Here is a 21,448-nt window from a genome sequence, read left to right as displayed (position 1 = left end):
CTCCTACTGGGTCTATAACCCTACCTCCTCTCTCCTCCTACTGGGTCTATAACCCTACCTCCTCTCTCCTCCTACTGGGTCTATTAACCCTACCTCCTCTCTCCTCCTACTGGGTCTATTAACCCTACCTCCTCTCTCCTCCTACTGGGTCTATTAACCCTACCTCCTCTCTCCTCCTACTGGGTCTATTAACCCTACCTCCTCTCTCCTCCTACTGGGTCTATTAACCCTACCTCCTCTCTCCTCCTACTGGGTCTATTAACCCTACCTCCTCTCTCTCCTCCTACTGGGTCTATTAACCCTACCTCCTCTCTCCTCCTACTGGGTCTATAACCCTACCTCCTCTCTCCTCCTACTGGGTCTATAACCCTACCTCCTCTCTCCTCCTACTGGGTCTATAACCCTACCTCCTCTCTCCTCCTACTGGGTCTATAACCCTACCTCCTCTCTCCTCCTACTGGGTCTATTAACCCTACCTCCTCTCTCCTCCTACTGGGTCTATAACCCTACCTCCTCTCTCCTCCTACTGGGTCTATAACCCTACCTCCTCTCTGTCTGATAAAAATCTCCATCAGAAGGCTGTACTGGGTCTATAACCCTACCTCCTCTCTGTCTGAAACAGTTCATCAGCGGGCTGTACTGGGTCTATAACCCTACCTCCTCTCTCCTCCTACTGGGTCTATTAACCCTACCTCCTCTCTCCTCCTACTGGGTCTATAACCCTACCTCCTCTCTCCTCCTACTGGGTCTATAACCCTACCTCCTCTCTCCTCCTACTGGGTCTATTAACCCTACCTCCTCTCTCCTCCTACTGGGTCTATAACCCTACCTCCTCTCTCCTCCTACTGGGTCTATTAACCCTACCTCCCTCCTACTGGGTCTATAACCCTACCTCCTCTCTGTCTATAAACGTTCATCAGCGGGCGTACAGGGTCTATAACCCTACCTCCTCTCTCCTCCTACTGGGTCTATTAACCCTACCTCCTCTCTCCTCCTACTGGGTCTATAACCCTACCTCCTCTCTCCTCCTACTGGGTCTATAACCCTACCTCCCTCTCTCCTCCTACTGGGTCTATTAACCCTACCTCCTCTCTCCTCCTACTGGGTCTATAACCCTACCTCCTCTCTCCTCCTACTGGGTCTATTAACCCTACCTCCTCTCTCCTCCTACTGGGTCTATTAACCCTACCTCCTCTCTCCTCCTACTGGGTCTATAACCCTACCTCCTCTCTCCTCCTACTGGGTCTATAACCCTACCTCCTCTCTCCTCCTACTGGGTCTATTAACCCTACCTCCTCTCTCCTCCTACTGGGTCTATAACCCTACCTCCTCTCTCCTCCTACTGGGTCTATTAACCCTACCTCCTCTCTCCTCCTACTGGGTCTATTAACCCTACCTCCTCTCTCCTCCTACTGGGTCTATAACCCTACCTCCTCTCTCCTCCTACTGGGTCTATTAACCCTACTCCTCCTCCTACTGGGTCTATAACCCTACCTCTCTCCTCCTACTGGGTCTATAACCCTACCTCTCTCCTACTGGGTCTATAACCCTACCTCCTCTCTGTCTGATAAAACAGTTCATCAGCGGGCTGTACTGGGTCTATAACCCTACCTCCTCTCTGTCTGAAAACAGTTCATCAGGGTACTGGGTCTATAACCCTACCTCCTCTCTGTCTGATAAAACAGTTCATCAGCGGGCTGTACTGGGTCTATAACCCTACCTCCTCTCTGTCTGATAAAACAGTTCATCAGCGCTGTACTGGGTCTATAACCCTACCTCCTCTCTCCTCCTACTGGGTCTATAACCCTACCTCCTCTCTCCTCCTACTGGGTCTATAACCCTACCTCCTCTCTCCTCCTACTGGGTCTATTAACCCTACCTCCTCCTCCTACTGGGTCTATAACCCTACCTCCTCTCTGCATAACATTCATCAGCGTACAGGGTCTATAACCCTACCTCCTCTCTCCTCCTACTGGGTCTATTAACCCTACCTCCTCTCTCCTCCTACTGGGTCTATAACCCTACCTCCTCTCTCCTCCTACTGGGTCTATAACCCTACCTCCTCTCTCCTCCTACTGGGTCTATTAACCCTACCTCCTCTCTCCTCCTACTGGGTCTATAACCCTACCTCCTCTCTCCTCCTACTGGGTCTATTAACCCTACCTCCTCTCTCCTCCTACTGGGTCTATTAACCCTACCTCCTCTCTCCTCCTACTGGGTCTATAACCCTACCTCCTCTCTCCTCCTACTGGGTCTATTAACCCTACCTCCTCCTCCTCCTACTGGGTCTATAACCCTACCTCCTCTCTCCTCCTACTGGGTCTATTAACCCTACCTCCTCTCTCCTCCTACTGGGTCTATAACCCTACCTCCTCTCTCCTCCTACTGGGTCTATTAACCCTACCTCCTCTCTCCTCCTACTGGGTCTATTAACCCTACCTCCTCTCTCCTCCTACTGGGTCTATAACCCTACCTCCTCTCTCCTCCTACTGGGTCTATTAACCCCTACCTCCTCCTCCTACTGGGTCTATAACCCTACCTCCTCCTACTGGGTCTATAACCCTACCTCCTCCTCCTACTGGGTCTATAACCCTACCTCCTCTCTGTCTGATAAACAGTTCATCAGCGGGCTGTACTGGGTCTATAACCCTACCTCCTCTCTGTCTGTAAACGTTCATCACGGGCTGTACTGGGTCTATAACCCTACCTCCTCTCTCCTCCTACTGGGTCTATAACCCTACCTCCTCTCTCCTCCTACTGGGTCTATAACCCTACCTCCTCTCTCCTCCTACTGGGTCTATAACCCTACCTCCTCTCTCCTCCTACTGGGTCTATAACCCTACCTCCTCTCTCCTCCTACTGGGTCTATAACCCTACCTCCTCTCTCCTCCTACTGGGTCTATAACCCTACCTCCTCTCTCCTCCTACTGGGTCTATTAACCCTACCTCCTCTCTCCTCCTACTGGGTCTATTAACCCTACCTCCTCTCTCCTCCTACTGGGTCTATTAACCCTACCTCCTCTCTCCTCCTACTGGGTCTATTAACCCTACCTCCTCTCTCCTCCTACTGGGTCTATTAACCCTACCTCCTCTCTCTCCTCCTACTGGGTCTATAACCCTACCTCCTCGCTCCTCCTACTGGGTCTATAACCCTACCTCCTCTCTCTCCTCCTACTGGGTCTATTAACCCTACCTCCTCTCTCTCCTCCTACTGGGTCTATTAACCCTACCTCCTCTCTCCTCCTACTGGGTCTATTAACCCTACCTCCTCTCTCCTCCTACTGGGTCTATTAACCCTACCTCCTCTCTCCTCCTACTGGGTCTATAACCCTACCTCCTCTCTCCTCCTACTGGGTCTATAACCCTACCTCCTCTCTCCTCCTACTGGGTCTATTAACCCTACCTCCTCTCTCCTCCTACTGGGTCTATTAACCCTACCTCCTCTCTCCTCCTACTGGGTCTATAACCCTACCTCCTCTCTTTGTAAAACAGTTCTCCATCAGAGGCTGTACTGGGTCTATAACCCTACCTCCTCTCTGTCTGATAAAACAGTTCATCAGCGCGTACTGGGTCTATAACCCTACCTCCTCTCTGTCTGATAAAACGTTCATCACGGGGCTGTACTGGGTCTATAACCCTACCTCCTCTCTGTCTGATAAAACAGTTCATCACGGCTGTACTGGGTCTATAACCCTACCTCCTCTCTCCTCCTACTGGGTCTATTAACCCTACCTCCTCTCTCCTCCTACTGGGTCTATAACCCTACCTCCTCTCTCCTCCTACTGGGTCTATAACCCTACCTCCTCTCTCCTCCTACTGGGTCTATTAACCCTACCTCCTCTCTCCTCCTACTGGGTCTATAACCCTACCTCCTCTCTCCTCCTACTGGGTCTATTAACCCTACCTCCTCTCTCCTCCTACTGGGTCTATTAACCCTACCTCCTCTCTCCTCCTACTGGGTCTATTAACCCTACCTCCTCTCTCCTCCTACTGGGTCTAATAACCCTACCTCCTCTCTCCTCCTACTGGGTCTATAACCCTACCTCCTCTCTCCTCCTACTGGGTCTATTAACCCTACCTCCCTCTCTCCTCCTACTGGGTCTATAACCCTACCTCCTCTCTCCTCCTACTGGGTCTATTAACCCTACCTCCTCTCTCCTCCTACTGGGTCTATTAACCCTACCTCCTCTCTCCTCCTACTGGGTCTATAACCCTACCTCCTCTCTCCTCCTACTGGGTCTATTAACCCTACCTCTCTCCTCCTACTGGGTCTATAACCCTACCTCCTCTCTGTCCTCACGGGCTGTACTGGGTCTATAACCCTACCTCCTCTCTCCTCCTACTGGGTCTATTAACCCTACCTCCTCTCTCCTCCTACTGGGTCTATTAACCCTACCTCCTCTCTCCTCCTACTGGGTCTATAACCCTACCTCCTCTCTCCTCCTACTGGGTCTATAACCCTACCTCCTCTCTGTCTGATAAAACAGTTCTCCATCAGAAGGCTACTGGGTCTATAACCCTACCTCCTCTCTGTCAACTCCGTACTGGGTCTATAACCCTACCTCCTCTTCTATCTCAGCGGCTGTACTGGGTCTATAACCCTACCTCCTCTCTCTCCTCCTACTGGGTCTATAACCCTACCTCCTCTCTCCTCCTACTGGGTCTATTAACCCTACCTCCTCTCTCCTCCTACTGGGTCTATAACCCTACCTCCTCTCTCCTCCTACTGGGTCTATAACCCTACCTCCTCTCTCCTCCTACTGGGTCTATTAACCCTACCTCCTCTCTCCTCCTACTGGGTCTATAACCCTACCTCCTCTCTCCTCCTACTGGGTCTATTAACCCTACCTCCTCTCTCCTCCTACTGGGTCTATTAACCCTACCTCCTCTCTCCTCCTACTGGGTCTATTAACCCTACCTCCTCTCTCCTCCTACTGGGTCTATTAACCCTACCTCCTCCTCCTACTGGGTCTATAACCCTACCTCCTCTCTCCTCCTACTGGGTCTATTAACCCTACCTCCTCTCTCCTCCTACTGGGTCTATAACCCTACCTCCTCTCTCCTCCTACTGGGTCTATTAACCCTACCTCCTCTCTCCTCCTACTGGGTCTATTAACCCCTACCTCCTCTCTCCTCCCTACTGGGTCTATAACCCTACCTCCTCTCTCCTCCTACTGGGTCTATTAACCCTACTCCTCTCCTCCTACTGGGTCTATAACCCTACCTCCTCTCTCTCTGATAAACAGCATCACGGCTGTACTGGGTCTATAACCCCTACCTCCTCTCTCCTCCTACTGGGTCTATTAACCCTACCTCCTCTCTCCTCCTACTGGGTCTATTAACCCTACCTCCTCCTCCTACTGGGTCTATAACCCTACCTCCTCTCTCCTCCTACTGGGTCTATTAACCCTACCTCCTCTCTCCTCCTACTGGGTCTATAACCCTACCTCCTCTCTCCTCCTACTGGGTCTATAACCCTACCTCCCCTCCTCCTACTGGGTCTATAACCCTACCTCCTCTCTCCTACTGGGTCTATAACCTCCTCTCTCCTCCTACTGGGTCTATAACCCTACCTCTCTCTCCTCCTACTGGGTCTATAACCCCTACCTCCTCCTACTGGGTCTATAACCCTACCTCCTCCTCCTACTGGGTCTATAACCCTACTCTCCTCCTACTGGGTCTATAACCCTACCTCTCTCCTCCTACTGGGTCTATAACCCTACCTCCTCTCTCCTCCTACTGGGTCTATAACCCCTACCTCCTCTCTCCTCCTACTGGGTCTATAACCCTACCTCCTCTCTCCTCCTACTGGGTCTATAACCCTACCTCCTCTCTCCTCCTACTGGGTCTATAAACCCTACCTCCTCTCTCCTCCTACTGGGTCTATAAACCCTACCTCCTCTCTCCTCCTACTGGGTCTATTAACCCTACCTCCTCTCTCCTCCTACTGGGTCTATAACCCTACCTCCTCTCTCCTCCTACTGGGTCTATAACCCTACCTCCTCTCTCCTCCTACTGGGTCTATTAACCCTACCTCCTCTCTCCTCCTACTGGGTCTATAACCCTACCTCCTCTCTCCTCCTACTGGGTCTATTAACCCTACCTCCTCTCTCCTCCTACTGGGTCTATAACCCTACCTCCTCTCTCCTCCTACTGGGTCTATTAACCCTACCTCCTCTCTCCTCCTACTGGGTCTATTAACCCTACCTCCTCTCTCCTCCTACTGGGTCTAATAACCCTACCTCCTCTCTCCTCCTACTGGGTCTATTAACCCTACCTCCTCTCTCCTCCTACTGGGTCTATAACCCCTACCTCCTCTCTCCTCCTACTGGGTCTATAACCCTACCTCCTCTCTCCTCCTACTGGGTCTATTAACCCTACCTCCTCTCTCTCCTCCTACTGGGTCTATAACCCTACCTCCTCTCTCCTCCTACTGGGTCTATTAACCCTACCTCCTCTCTCCTCCTACTGGGTCTATTAACCCTACCTCCTCTCTCCTCCTACTGGGTCTATAACCCTACCTCCTCTCTCCTCCTACTGGGTCTATTAACCCTACCTCCTCTCTCCTCCTACTGGGTCTATTAACCCTACCTCCTCTCTCCTCCTACTGGGTCTATTAACCCTACCTCCTCTCTCCTCCTACTGGGTCTATTAACCCTACCTCCTCTCTCCTCCTACTGGGTCTATTAACCCTACCTCCTCTCTCCTCCTACTGGGTCTATTAACCCTACCTCCTCTCTCCTCCTACTGGGTCTATTAACCCTACCTCCTCTCTCCTCCTACTGGGTCTATTAACCCTACCTCCTCTCTCCTCCTACTGGGTCTATTAACCCTACCTCCTCTCTCCTCCTACTGGGTCTATTAACCCTACCTCCTCTCTCCTCCTACTGGGTCTATAAACCCTACCTCCTCTCTCCTCCTACTGGGTCTATTAACCCTACCTCCTCTCTCCTCCTACTGGGTCTATTAACCCTACCTCCTCTCTCCTCCTACTGGGTCTATTAACCCTACCTCCTCTCTCCTCCTACTGGGTCTATAACCCCTACCTCCTCTCTCCTCCTACTGGGTCTATAACCCTACCTCCTCTCTCCTCCTACTGGGTCTATAACCCTACCTCCTCTCTCCTCCTACTGGGTCTATAACCCTACCTCCTCTCTCCTCCTACTGGGTCTATAACCCTACCTCCTCTCTCCTCCTACTGGGTCTATAACCCTACCTCCTCTCTCCTCCTACTGGGTCTATAACCCTACCTCCTCTCTCCTCCTACTGGGTCTATAACCCTACCTCCTCTCTCCTCCTACTGGGTCTATTAACCCTACCTCCTCTCTCCTCCTACTGGGTCTATAACCCTACCTCCTCTCTCCTCCTACTGGGTCTATAACCCTACCTCCTCTCTCCTCCTACTGGGTCTATTAACCCTACCTCCTCTCTCCTCCTACTGGGTCTATTAACCCTACCTCCTCTCTCCTCCTACTGGGTCTATAACCCTACCTCCTCTCTCCTCCTACTGGGTCTATAACCCTACCTCCTCCTACTGGGTCTATAACCCTACCTCCTCCTACTGGGTCTATAACCCTACCTCCTCTCTCCTCCTACTGGGTCTATAACCCTACCTCCTCTCTCCTCCTACTGGGTCTATAACCCTACCTCCTCCTCCTACTGGGTCTATAACCCTACCTCCTCTCTCCTCCTACTGGGTCTATAACCCTACCTCCTCTCTCGACTCCTACTGGGTCTATAAACCCTACCTCCTCTCTCCTCCTACTGGGTCTATAACCCTACCTCCTCTCTCCTCCTACTGGGTCTATTAACCCTACCTCCTCTCTCCTCCTACTGGGTCTATTAACCCTACCTCCTCTCTCCTCCTACTGGGTCTATAACCCTACCTCCTCTCTCCTCCTACTGGGTCTATAACCCTACCTCCTCTCTCCTCCTACTGGGTCTATAACCCTACCTCCTCTCTCCTCCTACTGGGTCTATAACCCTACCTCCTCTCTCCTCCTACTGGGTCTATTAACCCTACCTCCTCTCTCTCCTCCTACTGGGTCTATTAACCCTACCTCCTCTCTCCTCCTACTGGGTCTATTAACCCTACCTCCCTCTCTCCTCCTACTGGGTCTATTAACCCTACCTCCTCTCTCTCCTCCTACTGGGTCTATTAACCCTACCTCCTCTCTCCTCCTACTGGGTCTATAACCCTACCTCCTCTCTCCTCCTACTGGGTCTATTAACCCTACCTCCTCTCTCCTCCTACTGGGTCTATAACCCTACCTCCTCTCTCCTCCTACTGGGTCTATAACCCTACCTCCTCTCTCCTCCTACTGGGTCTATAACCCTACCTCCTCTCTCCTCCTACTGGGTCTATAACCCCTACCTCCTCTCTCCTCCTACTGGGTCTATAACCCTACCTCTCTCTCTCTCCTCCTACTGGGTCTATAACCCTACCTCCTCTCTCCTCCCTACTGGGTCTATAACCCTACCTCCTCTCTCCTCCTACTGGGTCTATAACCCTACCTCCTCTCTCCTCCTACTGGGTCTATAACCCTACCTCCTCTCTCCTCCTACTGGGTCTATAACCCTACCTCCTCTCTCCTCCTACTGGGTCTATAACCCTACCTCCTCTCTCCTCCTACTGGGTCTATTAACCCTACCTCCTCTCTCCTCCTACTGGGTCTATAACCCTACCTCCTCTCTCCTCCTACTGGGTCTATTAACCCTACCTCCTCTCTCCTCCTACTGGGTCTATTAACCCTACCTCCTCTCTCCTCCTACTGGGTCTATTAACCCTACCTCCTCTCTCCTCCTACTGGGTCTATTAACCCTACCTCCTCTCTCCTCCTACTGGGTCTATTAACCCTACCTCCTCTCTCCTCCTACTGGGTCTATTAACCCTACCTCCTCTCTCCTCCTACTGGGTCTATTAACCCTACCTCCTCTCTCCTCCCTACTGGGTCTATAACCCTACCTCCTCTCTCCTCCTACTGGGTCTATTAACCCTACCTCCTCTCTCCTCCTACTGGGTCTATAACCCTACCTCCTCTCTCCTCCTACTGGGTCTATTAACCCTACCTCCTCTCTCCTCCTACTGGGTCTATTAACCCTACCTCCTCTCTCCTCCTACTGGGTCTATTAACCCTACCTCCTCTCTCTCCTCCTACTGGGTCTATTAACCCTACCTCCTCTCTCCTCCTACTGGGTCTATAACCCTACCTCCTCTCTCCTCCTACTGGGTCTATAACCCTACCTCCTCTCTCCTCCTACTGGGTCTATTAACCCTACCTCCTCTCTCCTCCTACTGGGTCTATTAACCCTACCTCCTCTCTCCTCCTACTGGGTCTATTAACCCTACCTCCTCTCTCCTCCTACTGGGTCTATAACCCTACCTCCTCTCTCCTCCTACTGGGTCTATTAACCCCTACCTCCTCTCTCCTCCTACTGGGTCTATAACCCTACCTCCTCTCTCCTCCTACTGGGTCTATTAACCCTACCTCCTCTCTCCTCCTACTGGGTCTATTAACCCTACCTCCTCTCTCCTCCTACTGGGTCTATAACCCTACCTCCTCTCTCCTCCTACTGGGTCTATTAACCCTACCTCCTCTCTCCTCCTACTGGGTCTATTAACCCCTACCTCCTCTCTCCTCCTACTGGGTCTATAACCCTACCTCCTCTCTCTCCTCCTACTGGGTCTATTAACCCTACCTCCTCTCTCCTCCTACTGGGTCTATAACCCTACCTCCTCTCTCCTCCTACTGGGTCTATAACCCTACCTCCTCTCTCCTCCTACTGGGTCTATAACCCTACCTCCTCTCTCCTCCTACTGGGTCTATAACCCTACCTCCTCTCTCCTCCTACTGGGTCTATAACCCTACCTCCTCTCTCCTCCTACTGGGTCTATTAACCCTACCTCCTCTCTCCTCCTACTGGGTCTATTAACCCTACCTCCTCTCTCCTCCTACTGGGTCTATAACCCTACCTCCTCTCTCCTCCTACTGGGTCTATAACCCTACCTCCTCTCTCCTCCTACTGGGTCTATAACCCTACCTCCTCTCTCTCCTCCTACTGGGTCTATTAACCCTACCTCCTCTCTCCTCCTACTGGGTCTATAACCCTACCTCCTCTCTCCTCCTACTGGGTCTATAACCCTACCTCCTCTCTCCTCCTACTGGGTCTATAACCCTACCTCCTCTCTCCTCCTACTGGGTCTATTAACCCTACCTCCTCGCTCCTCCTACTGGGTCTATAACCCTACCTCCTCTCTCCTCCTACTGGGTCTATTAACCCTACCTCCTCGCTCCTCCTACTGGGTCTATTAACCCTACCTCCTCTCTCCTCCTACTGGGTCTATAACCCTACCTCCCTCTCTCCTCCTACTGGGTCTATAACCCTACCTCCTCTCTCCTCCTACTGGGTCTATTAACCCTACCTCCTCTCTCCTCCTACTGGGTCTATAACCCTACCTCCTCTCTCCTCCTACTGGGTCTATAACCCTACCTCCTCTCTCCTCCTACTGGGTCTATTAACCCTACCTCCTCTCTCCTCCTACTGGGTCTATTAACCCTACCTCCTCTCTCCTCCTACTGGGTCTATTAACCCTACCTCCTCTCTCCTCCTACTGGGTCTATAACCCTACCTCCTCTCTCCTCCTACTGGGTCTATTAACCCTACCTCCTCTCTCCTCCTACTGGGTCTATTAACCCTACCTCCTCTCTCCTCCTACTGGGTCTATAACCCTACCTCCTCTCTCCTCCTACTGGGTCTATAACCCTACCTCCTCTCTCCTCCTACTGGGTCTATTAACCCTACCTCCTCTCTCCTCCTACTGGGTCTATAACCCTACCTCCTCGCTCCTCCTACTGGGTCTATAACCCTACCTCCTCTCTCCTCCTACTGGGTCTATTAACCCTACCTCCTCTCTCCTCCCTACTGGGTCTATTAACCCTACCTCCTCTCTCCTCCTACTGGGTCTATTAACCCTACCTCCTCTCTCCTCCTACTGGGTCTATTAACCCTACCTCCTCTCTCCTCCTACTGGGTCTATAACCCCTACCTCCTCTCTCCTCCTACTGGGTCTATTAACCCTACCTCCTCTCTCCTCCTACTGGGTCTATAACCCTACCTCCTCTCTCCTCCTACTGGGTCTATTAACCCTACCTCCTCTCTCCTCCTACTGGGTCTATTAACCCTACCTCCTCTCTCCTCCTACTGGGTCTATTAACCCTACCTCCTCTCTCCTCCTACTGGGTCTATAACCCTACCTCCTCTCTCCTCCTACTGGGTCTATTAACCCCTACCTCCTCTCTCCTCCTACTGGGTCTATAACCCCTACCTCCTCTCTCCTCCTACTGGGTCTATAACCCTACCTCCCTCTCTCCTCCTACTGGGTCTATAACCCTACCTCCTCTCTCCTCCTACTGGGTCTATAACCCTACCTCCTCTCTCCTCCTACTGGGTCTATTAACCCCTACCTCCTCTCTCCTCCTACTGGGTCTATAACCCTACCTCCTCTCTCCTCCTACTGGGTCTATAACCCTACCTCCTCTCTCCTCCTACTGGGTCTATAACCCTACCTCCTCTCTCCTCCTACTGGGTCTATTAACCCTACCTCCTCTCTCCTCCTACTGGGTCTATAACCCTACCTCCTCTCTCCTCCTACTGGGTCTATAACCCTACCTCCTCTCTCCTCCTACTGGGTCTATAACCCTACCTCCTCTCTCCTCCTACTGGGTCTATAACCCTACCTCCTCTCTCCTCCTACTGGGTCTATAACCCTACCTCCTCTCTCCTCCTACTGGGTCTATTAACCCTACCTCCTCTCTCCTCCTACTGGGTCTATTAACCCTACCTCCTCTCTCCTCCTACTGGGTCTATAACCCTACCTCCTCTCTCCTCCTACTGGGTCTATTAACCCTACCTCCTCTCTCCTCCTACTGGGTCTATAACCCTACCTCCTCCTACTGGGTCTATAACCCTACCTCCTCTCTCCTCCTACTGGGTCTATAACCCTACCTCCTCTCTCCTCCTACTGGGTCTATAACCCTACCTCCTCTCTCCTCCTACTGGGTCTATAACCCTACCTCCTCTCTCTCCTCCTACTGGGTCTATAACCCTACCTCCTCTCTCCTCCTACTGGGTCTATAACCCTACCTCCTCTCTCCTCCTACTGGGTCTATAACCCTACCTCCTCTCTCCTCCTACTGGGTCTATTAACCCTACCTCCTCTCTCCTCCTACTGGGTCTATTAACCCTACCTCCTCTCTCCTCCTACTGGGTCTATAACCCTACCTCCTCGCTCCTCCTACTGGGTCTATAACCCTACCTCCTCTCTCTCCTCCTACTGGGTCTATTAACCCTACCTCCTCTCTCTCCTCCTACTGGGTCTATTAACCCTACCTCCTCTCTCCTCCTACTGGGTCTATAACCCTACCTCCTCTCTCTCCTCCTACTGGGTCTATTAACCCTACCTCCTCTCTCCTCCTACTGGGTCTATTAACCCTACCTCCTCTCTCCTCCTACTGGGTCTATTAACCCTACCTCCTCTCTCCTCCTACTGGGTCTATAACCCTACCTCCTCTCTCCTCCTACTGGGTCTATAACCCTACCTCCTCTCTCCTCCTACTGGGTCTATTAACCCTACCTCCTCTCTCTCTTCCCTTACTGGGTCTATAACCCTACCTCCTCTCTCCTCCTACTGGGTCTATAACCCTACCTCCTCTCTCCTCCTACTGGGTCTATAACCCTACCTCCTCTCTCCTCCTACTGGGTCTATAACCCTACCTCCTCTCTCCTCCTACTGGGTCTATAACCCTACCTCCTCTCTCCTCCTACTGGGTCTATTAACCCTACCTCCTCTCTCCTCCTACTGGGTCTATTAACCCTACCTCCTCTCTCCTCCTACTGGGTCTATTAACCCTACCTCCTCTCTCCTCCTACTGGGTCTATTAACCCTACCTCCTCTCTCCTCCTACTGGGTCTATTAACCCTACCTCCTCTCTCCTCCTACTGGGTCTATTAACCCTACCTCCTCTCTCCTCCTACTGGGTCTATTAACCCTACCTCCTCTCTCCTCCTACTGGGTCTATTAACCCTACCTCCTCTCTCCTCCTACTGGGTCTATTAACCCTACCTCCTCTCTCCTCCTACTGGGTCTATTAACCCTACCTCCTCTCTCCTCCTACTGGGTCTATTAACCCTACCTCCTCTCTCCTCCTACTGGGTCTATTAACCCTACCTCCTCTCTCCTCCTACTGGGTCTATTAACCCTACCTCCTCTCTCCTCCTACTGGGTCTATAACCCTACCTCCTCTCTCCTCCTACTGGGTCTATAACCCTACCTCCTCTCTCCTCCTACTGGGTCTATAACCCTACCTCCTCTCTCCTCCTACTGGGTCTATTAACCCTACCTCCTCTCTCCTCCTACTGGGTCTATTAACCCTACCTCCTCTCTCCTCCTACTGGGTCTATTAACCCTACCTCCTCTCTCCTCCTACTGGGTCTATTAACCCTACCTCCTCTCTCCTCCTACTGGGTCTATAACCCTACCTCCTCTCTCCTCCTACTGGGTCTATTAACCCTACCTCCTCTCTCCTCCTACTGGGTCTATAACCCTACCTCCTCTCTCCTCCTACTGGGTCTATTAACCCTACCTCCTCTCTCCTCCTACTGGGTCTATTAACCCTACCTCCTCTCTCCTCCTACTGGGTCTATAACCCTACCTCCTCTCTCCTCCTACTGGGTCTATAACCCTACCTCCTCTCTCCTCCTACTGGGTCTATAACCCTACCTCCTCTCTCCTCCTACTGGGTCTATAACCCTACCTCCTCTCTCCTCCTACTGGGTCTATTAACCCTACCTCCTCTCTCCTCCTACTGGGTCTATTAACCCTACCTCCTCTCTCCTCCTACTGGGTCTATTAACCCTACCTCCTCTCTCCTCCTACTGGGTCTATTAACCCTACCTCCTCTCTCCTCCTACTGGGTCTATTAACCCTACCTCCTCTCTCCTCCTACTGGGTCTATTAACCCTACCTCCTCCTACTGGGTCTATAACCCTACCTCCTCTCTCCTCCTACTGGGTCTATTAACCCTACCTCCTCTCTCCTCCTACTGGGTCTATAACCCTACCTCCTCTCTCCTCCTACTGGGTCTATAACCCTACCTCCTCTCTCCTCCTACTGGGTCTATAACCCTACCTCCTCTCTCCTCCTACTGGGTCTATTAACCCTACCTCCTCTCTCCTCCTACTGGGTCTATAACCCCTACCTCCTCTCTCCTCCTACTGGGTCTATTAACCCTACCTCCTCTCTCCTCCTACTGGGTCTATTAACCCTACCTCCTCTCTCCTCCTACTGGGTCTATAACCCTACCTCCTCTCTCCTCCTACTGGGTCTATTAACCCTACCTCCTCTCTCCTCCTACTGGGTCTATAACCCTACCTCCTCTCTCCTCCTACTGGGTCTATAACCCTACCTCCTCTCTCCTCCTACTGGGTCTATTAACCCTACCTCCTCTCTCCTCCTACTGGGTCTATAACCCTACCTCCTCTCTCCTCCTACTGGGTCTATAACCCTACCTCCTCTCTCCTCCTACTGGGTCTATAACCCTACCTCCTCTCTCCTCCTACTGGGTCTATAACCCTACCTCCTCTCTCCTCCTACTGGGTCTATTAACCCTACCTCCTCTCTCCTCCTACTGGGTCTATAACCCTACCTCCTCTTCTCCATCAGAAGGCTGAATGGCTTCAGTCTGACCTACATGGAGGATGGGTGTGTTCACTGGAGTTACTCTCCCGTCTCTAACGACTCCGCTTCATCCTCACCCCCAGAAACCATCAGCAGGGAGGGCAAGGTAACTACACCCTGGGGAGGGAGGGGACTCTACCCTGGGGAGGGAGGGGACTCTACCCTGGGGCTTAGGGGGGAGGGAGGGGACTCTACCCTGGGGCTTAGGGAGGAGGAAGGGACTCTACCCTGGGGCTTAGGGGAGGGAGAGTACCACCGTGGGGCTTGGGGGAGGGAGGGGACCCTACCGTGGGGCTTGGGGGGAGGGAGGGACCCTACCCTGGGGCTTAGGGGGAGGGGGACCCTACCCTGGGGCTTGGGGGGAGGGAGGGACTCTACCCTGGGGCTTAGGGGGGAGGGAGGGTACCCTACCCTGGGGCTTAGGGGGAGGGAGGGGACCCTACCCTGGGGCTTAGGGGAGGGAGGGGACCCTACCCTGGGGCTTAGGGGGAGGAGGGGACCCTACCCTGGGGCTTAGGGGGGGAGGGGGACCCTACCCTGGGGCTTAGGGGGAGGAGGGGACCCTACCCTGGGGCTTAGGGGAGGGAGGGGACCCTACCCTGGGGCTTAGGGGAGGGAGAGGACTCTACCCTGGGGCTTAGGGGAGGAGGGGACCCTACCCTGGGGCTTAGGGGAGGAGGGACCTACCCTGGGGCTTGAGGGGAGGGGAGGGGACCCTACCCTGGGGCTTAGGGGGAGGGAGGACCCTACCCTGGGGCTTAGGGGAGGGGGAGGACCCTACCCTGGGGCTTGGGGGGGAGGAGGACTCTACCCTGGGGCTTGGGGGAGGGAGGGTACCCTACCCTGGGGCTTAGGGGAGGAGGGGACCCTACCCTGGGGCTTAGGGGGAGGGAGGGAACCCTACCCTGGGGCTTAGGGGGAGGGAGGGACCCACCCTGGGGCTTAGGGGGAGGGAGGGACCCTACCCTGGGGCTTAGGGGAGGGAGAGGACTCTACCCTGGGGCTTAGGGGAAGGGAGGGGACCCTACCCTGGGGCTTAGGGAGGAGGGAGGGGACTCACCCTGGGGCTTAGGGGAGGAGGGGACCCACCCTGGGGCTTAGGGGAGGGAGGGAACCCTACCCTGGGGCTTAGGGGAGGAGGAGGACCCTACCCTGGGGCTTAGGGGGAGGGAGAGGACTCTACCCTGGGGCTTGGGGGAAGGGAGGGGACCCTACCCTGGGGCTTAGGGAGGAGGAGGGGACTCTACCCTGGGGCTTGGGGGGAGGGAGAGTACCCTACCGTGGGGCTTAGGGGAGGGAGGGGACCCTACCGTGGGGCTTGGGGGAGGAGGGGACCCACCGTGGGGCTTAGGGGGGAGGAGGGACTCTACCCTGGGGCTTAGGGGGAGGGAGGGGACCCTACCCTGGGGCTTAGGGGAGGAGGGAGGGGACCCTACCCTGGGGCTTAGGGGGAGGGAGGGACCCTACCCTGGGGCTTAGGGGAGGGAGGGGACCCTACCCTGGGGCTTAGGGGGGAGGGAGGGGACCCTACCCTGGGGCTTAGGGGGGAGGGAGGGGACTCTACCCTGGGGCTTGGGGGGAGGGAGGGACTACCCTGGGGCTTAGGGGAGGGAGGGGACTCTACCCTGGGGCTTAGGGGGGGAGGGGACTCTACCCTGGGGCTTAGGGGGGGAGGGAGGGACTCTACCCTGGGGCTTAGGGGGGAGGGAGGGAGGGGACTCTACCCTGGGGCTTGGGGGAGGGAGGACCCTACCCTGGGGCTTAGGGGGAGGGAGGGACCCTACCCTGGGGCTTAGGGGGAGGGAGGGGACTCTACCCTGGGGCTTAGGGGGGAGGGAGGGGACTCTACCCTGGGGCTTAGGGGGGAGGGAGGGGACTCTACCATGGGGCTTAGGGGGGAGGGAGGGGACCCTACCCTGGGGCTTGGGGAGGGGGCTGTACCCTGTGGGTGCTCAACATATTGTCAGTGTTCTCTGATTGTGTGTGTTTCTCTCCAGGCTCCTCTGGTGATCCCGAGGTCTGTCTCTCCTCCAGCGGTGGGTCTTCTGTGGGTGGAGATGCTGCGTTTCTATTCGCTGACGTTCGACATGGCGGAGTGTGTCATCAGCGTGCGTACCAGCCTCGTCCTATCACGGGAGGACAAAGACTGGCCCAAGAAACGCATTGCCGTGGAGGGTATGAAACAACCTTCACCGTCCTCCTCCTCTCTAACCAATCAGACTCCACTACCTAACATGTTTTTAGCGTCGGGGAGCTGTCTTATGTGGTCCGTGGAGTCGGTTAACCGGCGGATAACTTCTCTAGGCTAGGGGGTAGTATTTTCACGGCCGGATGAAAAACGTACCCAAATTAAACAGCCTTCTTCTCAGGGGCCCAGGAACTAGAATATTCATATTATTAGTAGATTTGGATAGAAAACACTCTGAAGTTTCTAAAACCTGTTTGAATGATAGACTTTGTGAAGGGAAACAGTTGTTTATACCAGACCTGTGTAAGCTGTTGCCAGGTAGACTTTGTGAAAGGAAACAGTTGTTTATACCAGACCTGTGTAAGCTGTTGCCAGGTAGACTTTGTGAAGGGAAACAGTTGTTTATACCAGACCTGTGTAAGCTGTTGCCAGGTAGACTTTGTGAAGGGAAACAGTTGTTTATACCAGACCTGTGTAAGCTGTTGCCAGGTAGACTTTGTGAAAGGAAACAGTTATTTAGCAAATCATGACACAGATACACACAAGTTATGATTTTGACACGAATTTATGATTTTAATGTTAGTTATGTGTGTTTTAGATCCATTTGCGATAAAGAGGAACGTGGCTCGTACGTTGAACAGCCAAAAGATGTACGAGTACATTCTTCACTGCCTCAAATCTACCTACAAGTACTTCGCCCTGCCCCTCAGGCTCCCCTCAGCCAACCACAAGACAACAGAGCAGCAAGGAGCCAATCACAAGCCAGGGCCTGGACAGAAGGGTCAGAGTGACGTTGGCCTCGTTCAATCAGGGTTGAGCGGTGTCATCCTGGAATCCCAGGCAGCCAATAAGGAGAAAGTAGAGGATGATGTTCCACAGGATTCTGACTGTATGGAGGAAGAGGAAGAGGAGGAGAGCCCTTCAGAGTCCGATCGAGAGAAAGAAAAGGGGGACTTGGGGAAGAACAGCCTGTCTGAAGAGGAAGAGGAAGTATATCCCAGACCACACCTAGACAGTGTGACCACAGAGGACGAAGAAGACCTGTTCCCGTTGGACGAGGTGTCGGGAGAGGAGCTTCTCTCCGACGAGGAGGGGCCAGACCGAGACGCTCCAGGGTCGTTGGATGAGGAGGATGAGGTACCAGAGGACCCGCCCAAGCAGGCATTACCAGACGACGGGACCGATGGGGCCAGCGTTCTCTGCTATGTGTTTACCAGACAGGCTTTCACCCGCGGCAGGGTAAATATGACCACGTGATGTACACCTTTTATTATCAAGTTCTTACAAAGTCTGAAACTGTTATGATTTGGTACACGCACGCTAACCGTCTGTCTGTCTGTCTGTCTGTCTGTCTGTCTGTCTGTCTGTCTGTGTCAGTCCCACACAGTGGTGTGTAGTGTGTGTGTAAGCGTGACGGCCATCTTAAGAAGGACTGTCCTGAAGACTTCCAGAGGGTTCAGCTAGCTCCTCTCCCTCCCATGACACCTGCCTTCCTCAAAACACTCAACACCGTCTGTCTGCAGTGCTACCGTAAGTCTGCCTGTCTGTCTGCAGTGCTACCGTAAGTCTGCCTGTCTGTCTGCAGTGCTACCGTAAGTCTGCCTGTCTGTCTGTCTGTCTGCAGTGCTACGGTAAGTCTGTCTGTCTGTCTGTCTGCAGTGCTACCGTAAGTCTGTCTGTCTGTCTGCAGTGCTACCGTAAGTCTGCCTGTCTGTCTGTCTGCAGTGCTACCGTAAGTCTGTCTGTCTGTCTGTCTGCAGTGCTACCGTAAGTCTGCCTGTCTGTCTGCAGTGCTACCGTAAGTCTGCCTGTCTGTCTGTCTGCAGTGCTACCGTAATGTCTGTCTGTCTGCCAGCAGTCCTACTGTAAGTCTGCCTGTCTGTCTGCCAGCCCTACTGTAAGTCTGTCTGTCTGTCTGCCAACAGTGCTACTGTAAGTCTGCCTGTCTGTGTTACCTGTTCATCAAATGATCTGTACATTCTGTATTAGAGGTCGACCGATTATGATTTTTCAGCGCCGATACCGATTATCGGGGGGCCAAAAAAAAGCCAATACCGATTTAATCATCCGATTTTTATATACATATATTTGTAATAATGACAATTACAACAATACTGAATGAACACGTGTGGCTCAGTTGGTAGAGCATGGTGTTTGCAACGCCAGGGTTGTGGGTTCGATTCCCACGGGGGACCAGTACGGGAAAAAATGTATGAAATGTATGAAATGAAATGTATGCATTCACTACTGTAAGTCGCTCTGGATAAGAGCGTCTGCTAAATGACTAAAATGTCAAATGTAAACACTTATTTTAACTTAATATAATACATCAATCACATCCATTTAGTCTCAAATAATGAAACATGTTCAATTTGGTTTAAATAATGCAAAGACAAAGTGTTGGAGAAGAAAGTAAAAGTGCAATATGTGCCATGTAAGAAAGCTTGAATATCATCAATCATGTGTAGTTAACTAGTGATTATGTTAAGATTGATTGTTTATTATAAGATAAGTTTAATGCTAGCTAGCAACTTACCTTGGCTTCTTGCTGCACTCGCGTAACAGGTAGTCAGCCTGGCACGCGGTCCCCTCGTGGATTGCGATGTAATCGGCCATAATCGGCGTCCATAAATGCCGATTACCGATTGTTATGAAAACTTGAAATCGGCCCTAATTAATCGGCCGTTCCGATTTAATCGCTCGACCTCTATTCTCTATAGTATGTACCATTCCACATTTAGTTAATTGAAATATGTTTAATTTTATATTTCCCAGAATTGACGACTGTTATTATTGTAATTTCCCAGGAGACTTTGCTCTAGATGAGGTGGAGGTGGGAGTGAGAGAACACATCCTACTGGACCTCGAGAACTTCGTCAAACGACAGGTCACAGGTGAGACAACACACCTGATACAGATGCTCAGGGGATCTGTAGCTATGTGGGTTATTTCTTGTGATTGACAGGTTCCATACTTTAACCGTTTGGTTGACTGATTGATTGATTGATTGATTGACAAGGTGCCAGCCTGAGGCTGTTTGGTTCGTCTAAGAACGGCTTCGGCTTCAAGCAGAGTGACCTGGACATCTGCATGGTGCTGGACGGACAGGAGACCGCTGAAGTAATTCGCTTTCTGTCTGTCTTGTCCTCCTTCTCTGCTTTTCTCTTCTCGTTCTTCTCTCTCTTATCAAAACAACTGTTATCTCTCTATATCGATAAACCGTTAAGTGAATCCCGTAAACACACCTCTTCTGAGATCCCTGTTTTGAACCTTCTCTCCTGCAGGGTCTGGACTGTATCAGCATCATAGAGTCTCTGGCCAGACTGCTGAGGAAACACCCAGGTCGGTGTCTGGACCCTGTGATCATGTAGAATATGGGTCGGTGTCTGGACCCTGTCATCATGTAGAATATGGTGTCTGGACACGACCCTGTGATAATGTAGAATATGGGTCGGTGTCTGGACCCTGTGATAATGTAGATTATGGGTCGGTGTCTGGACCCTGTGATAATGTAGAATATGGGTCGGTGTCTGGACCCTGTGATAATGTAGAATATGGGTCGGTGTCTGGACACGACCCTGTGATAATGTAGAATATGGGTCGGTGTCTGGACACCCTGTGATAATGTAGAATATGGGTCGGTGTCTGGACCCTGTGATAATGCTGTATTTACTCCCCCAGGTCTGAGAAACATCCTTCCCATCACGACAGCTAAAGTCCCCATCGTCAAGTTCTACCACGTCAGAACGGGCCTGGAGGGAGACATATCCCTCTACAACACGCGGCTGTTGGCGTTGTACGCTGCCATCGACCCCCGGGTCAAGACGCTATGCTACGTCATGAAGGTCTTGGCCAAGGTGAGTCCATCACGCTGATGGAGCAGCACGTTAGGCACTACACGCTGATGGAGCAGCACGTTAGGTACTACACGCTGATGGAGCAGCACGTTAGGTACTACACGCTGATGGAGCAGCACGTTAGGTACTACACGCTGATGGAGCAGCACGTTAGGTACTACACGCTGATGGAGCAGCACGTTAGGTACTACACAACGCTGATGGAGCAGCACGTTAGGCACTACACGCTGATGGAGCAGCACGTTAGGCACCACACGCTGATGGAGCAGCACGTTAGGTACTACACAACGCTGATGGAGCAGCACGTTAGGCACTACACGCTGATGGAGCAGCACGTTAGGTACTACACAACGCTGATGGAGCAGCACGTTAGGTACTACACAACGCTGATGGAGCAGCACGTTAGGTACTACACGCTGATGGAGCAGCACGTTAGGCACTACACGCTGATGGAGTAGCACGTTAGGCACTACACGCTGATGGAGCAGCACGTTAGGCACTACACGCTGATGGAGCAGCACGTTAGGCACTACACGCTGATGGAGCAGCACGTTAGGCACTACACAACGCTGATGGAGCAGCACGTTAGGCACTACACAACGCTGATGGAGCAGCACGTTAGGCACTACACAACGCTGATGGAGCAGCACGTTAGGCACTACACAA

The 21,448-nt window shown here is 52.7% G+C and overlaps 1 protein-coding gene across 1 annotated transcript in view; it reads left to right on the top strand.

Moving 5' to 3' along the window:
- Nucleotides 1-21,448, top strand: part of LOC106585979 (terminal uridylyltransferase 7) — a 79,177-nt gene that overhangs the window by 20,293 nt on the left and 37,436 nt on the right. The window contains 8 exon segments of the mRNA XM_045706904.1: nt 16,735-16,912; nt 17,524-18,164; nt 18,303-18,323; nt 18,326-18,455; nt 19,733-19,819; nt 19,945-20,045; nt 20,210-20,267; nt 20,607-20,782. Of these exon segments, the coding sequence (XP_045562860.1) occupies nt 16,735-16,912; nt 17,524-18,164; nt 18,303-18,323; nt 18,326-18,455; nt 19,733-19,819; nt 19,945-20,045; nt 20,210-20,267; nt 20,607-20,782 (1,392 nt within the window).

This window comes from Salmo salar, chromosome ssa24 (assembly GCF_905237065.1).
Source record: "Salmo salar chromosome ssa24, Ssal_v3.1, whole genome shotgun sequence".
NCBI classification, from domain to species: Eukaryota; Metazoa; Chordata; class Actinopteri; order Salmoniformes; family Salmonidae; genus Salmo; species Salmo salar.
This window is presented reverse-complemented; position numbering and strand designations above follow the sequence as displayed.